Source organism: Nelumbo nucifera, chromosome 3 (assembly GCF_055504915.1).
Source record: "Nelumbo nucifera cultivar China Antique chromosome 3, China Antique-T2T, whole genome shotgun sequence".
Lineage (NCBI taxonomy): Eukaryota > Viridiplantae > Streptophyta > Magnoliopsida > Proteales > Nelumbonaceae > Nelumbo > Nelumbo nucifera.
In genome coordinates this window covers 2030217-2038144 of record NC_142651.1, presented here as the reverse complement: position 1 = coordinate 2038144, position 7928 = coordinate 2030217, and the positions used below count along the sequence as shown (strand labels likewise).

The 7928-nt window shown below is 36.9% G+C and overlaps 1 protein-coding gene across 1 annotated transcript; it reads right to left on the bottom strand.

Moving 5' to 3' along the window:
- Positions 1-3415: 3415 nt before the first annotated feature.
- On the bottom strand, positions 3416-7680 carry LOC104592768 (RING/U-box superfamily protein). Its single transcript, XM_010252249.3, has 6 exons — positions 7125-7680; positions 6896-6944; positions 4574-4824; positions 4338-4397; positions 4067-4242; positions 3416-3855 (listed from the first exon to the last, which is right to left on the bottom strand). The coding sequence occupies exons 1-5, from the start codon at positions 7565-7567 to the stop codon at positions 4206-4208; spliced, it is 840 nt and encodes a 279-aa protein (XP_010250551.1). The 5' UTR covers positions 7568-7680; the 3' UTR covers positions 3416-3855; positions 4067-4205.
- Positions 7681-7928: the final 248 nt, after the last annotated feature.

Here is a 7928-nt window from a genome sequence, read left to right as displayed (position 1 = left end):
ATGGGACCTAAGAGTGACTGCTAGTAGATGGTTTAGGGGGCTCATACACGTACATATGCATAGGACTTGCACACAAGAGAGAGACATCACATACAACCCAACAACTTATGCTATTGGGTTATAAGCCACTCTTGTATATAAACCTTTTGCACCTCTCATTATTTTCCAACATGAGATTTTATTCAACTGCTAATATGTGAATCCCAAAAGATGGCTCTTTGGAAGAGAACAATTTATAACCTGATTTCAAATTCAAAAAGAGATTATCAACTCTAAAATGTTATGAGGCAATTTGTTTGCAAGAATACAATTTGAAGTTTCATTGTCACATAGGTTGTAAATGGCATTTGTCTTCCATGATCCATCTCTGTTAGTAGATCCTTTACTTGTAGCATTTGTGATTCTCTTCAATATTCATCTTTTGGGTAGGAATACCCCCTCGAATGATACAGATCCAAGGATCTATAGTTGCAAAAACTCTTTCTCCATTGCTAATTTGCTAACATGCATTGCTCTAGAGCCTCCTTGGCAATCTTCAACATTTGAGACCACCACAGTGAGTGACCAGTCTTCTGTTGTTGTTGAGAAAAGGCAAATTTGTTATTTAAATACTTTTGTTTAATCACTCTTATAACAGTGGCTTCAATTCAGTTTGAAACCTGCAAACTTGTTTAGTAAAAAGAGCCTTGTTCACATATGCCACTCTTGAGGAAACTCAAACCCCCCATTGTTTCTTTTCTCTACATTTCTCCCAACCTATAAGGTGCATTGATTTCCTTTCCCTTTCTCCATCCCATAAGAAATCATAGAATTGTAAAACGGGCCATGCTACCCACAGCCTAGCAGGATTTTTGGCTGGTATGGTACGACAAAATGCAGGCCGTCCCAGACACAGCACGATTGTATGGGATGTATCGGGCCTGAGATTTTAGGACCATGGGCCGGTACGGCACAACACACGATCGAGCGGGCCATGTGGCCCGCATGCTAGTACAGCCCATCCCATGGCTCGACCTACGACACGACTCATATATACATTTTATATATATACATATATATAATTTTATTTTCACTTTTATTATATTAGTTCATTTTATTATTGCATATATAAATAATTGTATACATCAAAATTCATATAAAATAAAATTTTATGATTTTTTTTTATCTATTTTTTTAATTTATGTTAAAATTTTTATTACTTTTTTTCAAAATTTTAAAAAAACATGATTTGGCCTGGTTCGTGACCCAACCTGGCCCAAGACTTAGCCCGCATGGGCTTGGGCTGTGGGCCGTGCTGGGCTGACCCCCAAAGCATCCCAGGGAAAGGAAGCACGGCCCGATTTATTCCTCTAAGAAATCCGTGTAAAGCTTCTCAATTTCAATTGTGACCTTTTTTTGGGCACAGAACTTTAAAGTGTTGATAGCTGCCTACGATAGCAATTTAACTCTCCAAGAAGATGGTTGTGCTCTGATTTTGTCTACTGAGTCCTTATAGGCCTCAGACTTCATCCTTCTTACCACCCGTAATTTACATCCCAAATATTTGTCATATAATGACAATTGGCCCATTTTTAGAGTTTGAGATAGTTTTTTTATCTTTCTTCTACACATTTTTACTAAAATAAATCCCGCTCTTGGCATCATTTATTTTTTCTTGAAATTTTTTCAAACTCCTGTAACACCTCTGAAGTGATTAATGTTGCATTTGGCATTCCTTATTTTAAGGACTTGTCTCATTTTTTAAGTTAAAAACTCAATTTTCATAAGGACATTTTAACTGCAATAAAGAGATAAGGTCTTATTCGCACTGCCAAATGCAGCCTAAAACTTATATAACATCAACTCGACAAAATAGGAAACAATCATCTTCAAATAGCAAACAAGTAATGGGAATTCTTCCTCTTATTAGTTTCAACCCGCCCGCCCCATCTTAACTTCTTTTTTTCTTATTGCACTTTCTTTAGCATAACCAAGAGTGTGTGGATAGCTAAAATAAACAAATTTGGGGACAATGAGTCCCTTTGTCTTAAACCATTTTCTAATGTGAATGATCTACTTGCCACTCATTGGATTTTCATCGCAAAGGATGGAGATCTATGCAGTGGTTGATCAATTTAAGCAACTGATCAGGGAACCCCATTTCTTCAATTATACTTCTCACACTTCTACACCAATAATGTCCCAATGGTAAAAGTAAGGAGTGAATCCATCTGAACCCAGGGCTAAGTGGGCTCTCATACCTCTTGACTACCGCAAGCATTAACAAATCTAGGATTTTTTTATTTGTTCATCTAATTCTGGCAGGTTGTATCCCCTAAAATCTGCATTTTTTTCATTTGTTGATTCCCCTCACTTATTTCTAGTGCCAACTATTTGAAGGCTTCAGCAATTTCATGTAATTCAAAAACTCTTGCATTTCCATCCTCGATGCCCTCCCAGTTATTTATTCCACAATCAAAATTCACCATTTGGTGGAAATATTTCGCATTCTGATCTACATCTTTTAATCATAGTTCCATGGACTTCAATTGCCACATTTGTCCATCCCTTTGCAACCTTTCTACTTTTTCTATTTTCCCCTTCCTCCTGTATCATCTTGCTTAATTGATCTTCTATTTCTATGGTTTTATTTTTGTTAGGACCGAAACTTTCTAAATTCCGATTTTTAATTGGTGTTTTAACTTCTTTGGCTTCTTGACGACTTCATTTGCATGATTTCCCTGAGCTTCTTCTCACCATACCTTTTCAACTGTTTCTCTAAGGCCCCCTCTTCTGACTATATAAGCTGAAAGTGAAATTGTTTAAGCTAATGCAACAAAATTGAAGATGTGCCATCTGGGTATAGAAAGTGTTATAACACATGTTTAGAGAACCAAATCGAACATAGAACCAGAAAAGGAGAGCTTCACAGATTATAAGTTCAGCCAAGGTCGAACATGAGATTGAATGATGACATAACATATACGTATATACACTATAGGTCATACAAATACTATATAATATATTTTACAACTTTTATAATACTTAAATAAAATAGATGAATGGTAAACTGAGCAGTTTTGCGGTTAAACTGGACAGTCAATCAATTTTTAATGGGTTTTTACCAAATACAGTTCTTAGGGTGTGACCGAACCATCCAAAGCCCCAGGTCACATTTCAACCGATCTGACCACCCAATTCGATCCAGTTTTATAAACACCGGTCATAACTTGAAAAATATAACTATTAAATGAATACAAGCAGAGGAAGATAGCTTGATTGGCTACCACATTATGGTTCTAGTTGATTGGTCATACGTTTTTCAAATATCGTATCTTTTCCATATCATAGTCGAACCCTAACGTAATAAATACTAAATAGGCGTAATCCATATCAAGATTTGCTTGAAGGTCAGAGATCGTTTTACCAAACCAAATCCAGAACTTACAGCAATACGTTGAAACCATTTCCAACAAACATAATGTTTCACTGATGCCGATTAACCAGCCTTCACGAGTTGGAAAAACAACCACGATAGAAGCATCACAAGTTGATCTTTCAGAAGAGTAAAAATGCTACATTATTTTATTTACTCTTGCAGGATGCTCATTGAAATTGAATATATACATTTGTTGAGCTTTATTTGCCAAGGTCGATTACAGATACTCACTGGCTTGTTCCACAGAGACTAGGGATCCAATCCCGATGGGCTACCGACCAAATAAATACAGATCATGTGTCTTCAAAGCAGAGATGGCGTTGACTGTTAGCACTTTCAAGGTCCCCTCTCAAATGAAGATCGGCAGACTTTCTGTTAACCCCCAGATCAGGTCTTTCCTTGCACCATGTAATGAAGATCGGCTGAACACTTTGAATCTGAAAACGTTTTAAGCACTTCAGACTTAAGTACTAGTTTAATGAATTCATAAAGGATATTCGTCAAGGATATGAAATAGTGATAAAATACCATCTAGGATATGAGATAATTTCTATGCTCAACAATTGATAGTGGAAATGATGGTTTATATACCGAAAACAAGAAACAAAATATCTGGATGGTGCTAATCTAAAACATTCAGGTGGTTACCTCTAGGCATTTCTCCAAAAGCAGCTAGATATAACGAGATTCCACATGCATCAAAGTGGCTTTTCCAAAGCTTAAACATCACCAGATTTTGATTTTGGATATTTATTGCAATACATCCAAAACAAATGAATATTTCCCTTCACATACACACTTCTGCAAGATGGGATTCTCTGAATCTGCCCATCAACAGCACCCACAAGAACATCAGGATCCAACAGGGCAAAGAACATAATTTTTGAATTTAGATCCCCTCCAATGCATTTAATCTAACCGTTCATATTCAACCAAACAGTCGTATGTTTCCATGGTATACGAGCATTCTGCAAAGCACCTGGATACAAACAGTTTCCCCCGCAATTACAAACTGGTAATAGCATAATTCGCTCACAAACAACAATTCAGAGAGGAGTGGCGCAAATTCCCATAATTAACATGGGAAGAATGAAGAGTGCATTTCTCTGGTTTAGATTTTTCAGGAGCTGAAATGAGCTACACAGAGAAACATACCTGAGTTCATGCCAGAACATATCAGTCCGATCATACAAGAAAGGCCTCAATTGTTTGACAAACTCATCAACACCAAGGCACTCCTGAGGAGACTTAAGCTTATCTTCAAGACTTGCCAGCCAAAGAAATGTAGCCAGATGGACAATAATTGAGGGATCTGAGTCACCAAGGACAGCCTGCAACTCCCTCCGAATCCATGGTTCTACTCGTTGCTGCATTCTTTCCTTGCTATAGGCATATCCTGTGATATTCTGATGGTGGATGAATGTCAAACTTATTGTTGATGTGGACCCAATTTTGGTGATGCAGAGAGTGAAAAAATACATGCTCCAGAAAATATTACAGCAAAAGCATTTAATTGTAGCCTCAGCAAGGAGCAAAACCAATTTGTCTGGAAGAAATTGTATAATTTTTTTTTACCTTCACAAAGATAAAAGGCTATGCATAAAAGTTAAGGCAATAAAAAATACAGACTTAGAAATAATTAACAAAATAAAATAAAACCTATAAAGATAATCTATGCTACGGTAGTACAAGTATGAACTGGATAATCAGGGTTGAAGAAAATTTAGTACATATGATATGTCAAGGTGAACTTGGAAAGTCCATGATAACAAAAGCTTTGTGCTGGTGTGGTCAAGATAGGAGGCAGGGCTGACTTGTAAATATGAAAATGGGAGAATTTGTTTTTCCTGAATCAAACTCAAGTATACCAGAATATGCTCTGAGGAAGAAAAACAGTATTTAGATAAAATATATTAAAGCATACCAGAATTTGGCACTGAAGTACTAAACAAAATGGAATGGCAAAACAGGATTTGTTTAGCCAACCCCATATAGTTGGACAAGGTTTATATGACGATGATATTCATACCGAGAATTGATAATTATGGTAATTGACATAAATGCACTTATGTTTTCACAATCAATTCTTCTTACATAGACTCAGGTGGGTTGGAAATTCTGAAGAATCCAAACAGAATCTTTATCCATATCTTTACAAAATTTCTTACTTCATCTGAATCTCTAAATATATCAAATCCCACTTGCATTCCATTCTAGTGGGCCTTTAAATCAGAGTGAATACTTTTGAAATTTCAAAAGTAATTTAGGTCTTTGAGAAGGACTCCATAATTGACAGAATTAAGGAGCTGTTTTGATGCTAAGTTTCATGTTTTGGGGTGTCAAGTGGATTAAAAGGTACCTTTAATGCAATATGCGGGATGCTTGAAAAAGAATCCATGAAGAGCAAAATACTCTTGAATCTTGATGCATCAAATAGGAATAGTGGAATTCTTCCATAACATTTCCTTTTTTCAAACTTAAGTGTTCAGTACAATTATTTATTTATTTATTTATTTATTTATTTTGAATAAGTATTGGTTTGTATTAGAAGAGAACCAAATACATCAGCCCATGTACAATGAGAGCCTGTACATTGGGAATATACAAAAAAGACTCAATAAGTAAGTGAAAAAAAGGTCCAGCTTGCAGAAAAGATAAAAGCTAGACACTATTGAAAGCCCTTTGTACACATCGATATAATGTTATTGCTCTCACTATTGCTTTCTTCTTTGGCTTTCCCGGGAGGATGATGATCCCGGGAGATGATAGAATTGTTTACTAACAACAGTAACACTGCACCATTGGTATACTCTTCTTGCTGTTCCTTTTTTCTTTCTTTGCTTTCCCCCAGGGGTATGACAATCCTTACCAAATAGTCTACAGAGCTTATTCATATGAATTTTCTTGCAATTTACATACTGCAACTACTATTTCTTACTCAAAAGACTTTTTTTTTATGATATATATCGATTATAGACTTTTCAGGCAGCATGTTCGTTATCTTTATACATTTATACACGATCTATCCCCTATGATTAAACCCATTCATTTATTTTTACTGGTAATAAAAATCAATAATATATAAAACAAAGTTCCAGAAGACTGATCGCACAAATATTAGAAAGTACGGAATTTATGAAATCTTCACGGCGAATTTTGAAGTTTGGGTTTACTTTGGTTGCAGTGTAAATTTCATTTACATTAGCATAAATGCAGGGAATGCAAATAGGCTGAGTGCGATTTTGGTTTACTTTTGCTAATGTAAATGAAATTTGAACAGGGTGCAAAATTTGAATTTGGTCCAGATTTGCATTGCAAACAAAGAGATCCTTCGTGTTCGTGAGGACAATTATACTGATCCCAATGAGGATAATTTCCTTGATATGTAATAATTCTCTTGATGGGTTAGGGTAAAACTATCTTGTACATTACGAATATTTATGCAGTGATAGTGCATTTGATGGACCAATTACATACCTGTCCTTGAGAAGGAAGAGGAACCGCTCGCAATCGTCTGTCATAGATGCTGCATCAAGGCATACAGAAACACCAAAATCAACAAAACCGCTCGACTCATCACCAAAATAACACTCACAAAAGTATCACCTACATCGAATAGCTTAATGAGACAGATTTCCAGGAAATCAAAACGAGGACGATCGATCATTGACTACTTTCAGAACACAAAAAAGACAAACGACCATACCTAGCGCGCCACCGAAGAACTCGCTCTGCAACAACATCAGAACCCACGGATCCCGACCTCCCAAACCTTCGACGCCACGGCAACTGCCCCCGCCTCGTATTGAACCGCTCGGTGTCTCTTCTTCGAAACACCGACCTGCCTCTTACACCTCTGAGATGGCCTTCTCTATTCCTGTCAAGATCTCGGAGGCGCTCGACTTGGAACGACCCAGACGAAACCCTAATCTTGGAGAACCATGAAGAAAAGTTAGAGTTACAGAGGGGACAAGTTCGCTTGAATTGGCTCCATCTTCGGATACAGTCAGTACAGTAGGCGTGCATGCAGCCACTGAGAACTGCCGCTCTGCGATCTTCGACGGGGTTCAGACAGATGGGGCATGATTTCTCCCGAACCGCCGATGCGATTCGCTTTCGCAAAAGCTTCTCTCGCGAAGAACCCTCCATCAGTTATCACTTACTCGTTAATATCCAGAGAAAGAGAGCGCGCGCGCAATCAAATATGGGGTCTCGACAGACGCAGGTTGCTGGTTGCCGGCTTATCAACCGACTTTTACGCTGCCCCGCTGTGTTTGGTTGCAATGTAAATAAAATTTTACCGATGCAAAACCACGGTAGTGTAAATGATTTAAGTGTAAATGCTGACTTATTTTGGTTTTAAATTTTAATTTATTTTATTTGATTGCGGTACAAATGAAGTAAATTAAGATATTAAGTAGAGTAAAGAAAAATCCTAAATAAAGTCAAAACAAAAAATTGTATTTATATTAATACAAATAAATATGCACTGCAACCAAAGAGAGCAAAA

Bases quoted from the DNA above. Each gene is read 5' to 3' on its own strand.
- LOC104592768 (XM_010252249.3), bottom strand. From the start codon at position 7,567: ATGGAGGGTTCTTCGCGAGAGAAGCTTTTGCGAAAGCGAATCGCATCG. The intron at 4,398-4,573 runs GTATGTTTCTCT...GTTTGTATCCAG, and splicing joins ATGTTCTGGCATGAACTCAG to GTGCTTTGCAGAATGCTCGT. The intron at 4,243-4,337 runs GTTAGATTAAAT...GTTGATGGGCAG, and splicing joins TGTTTGGTTGAATATGAACG to ATTCAGAGAATCCCATCTTG.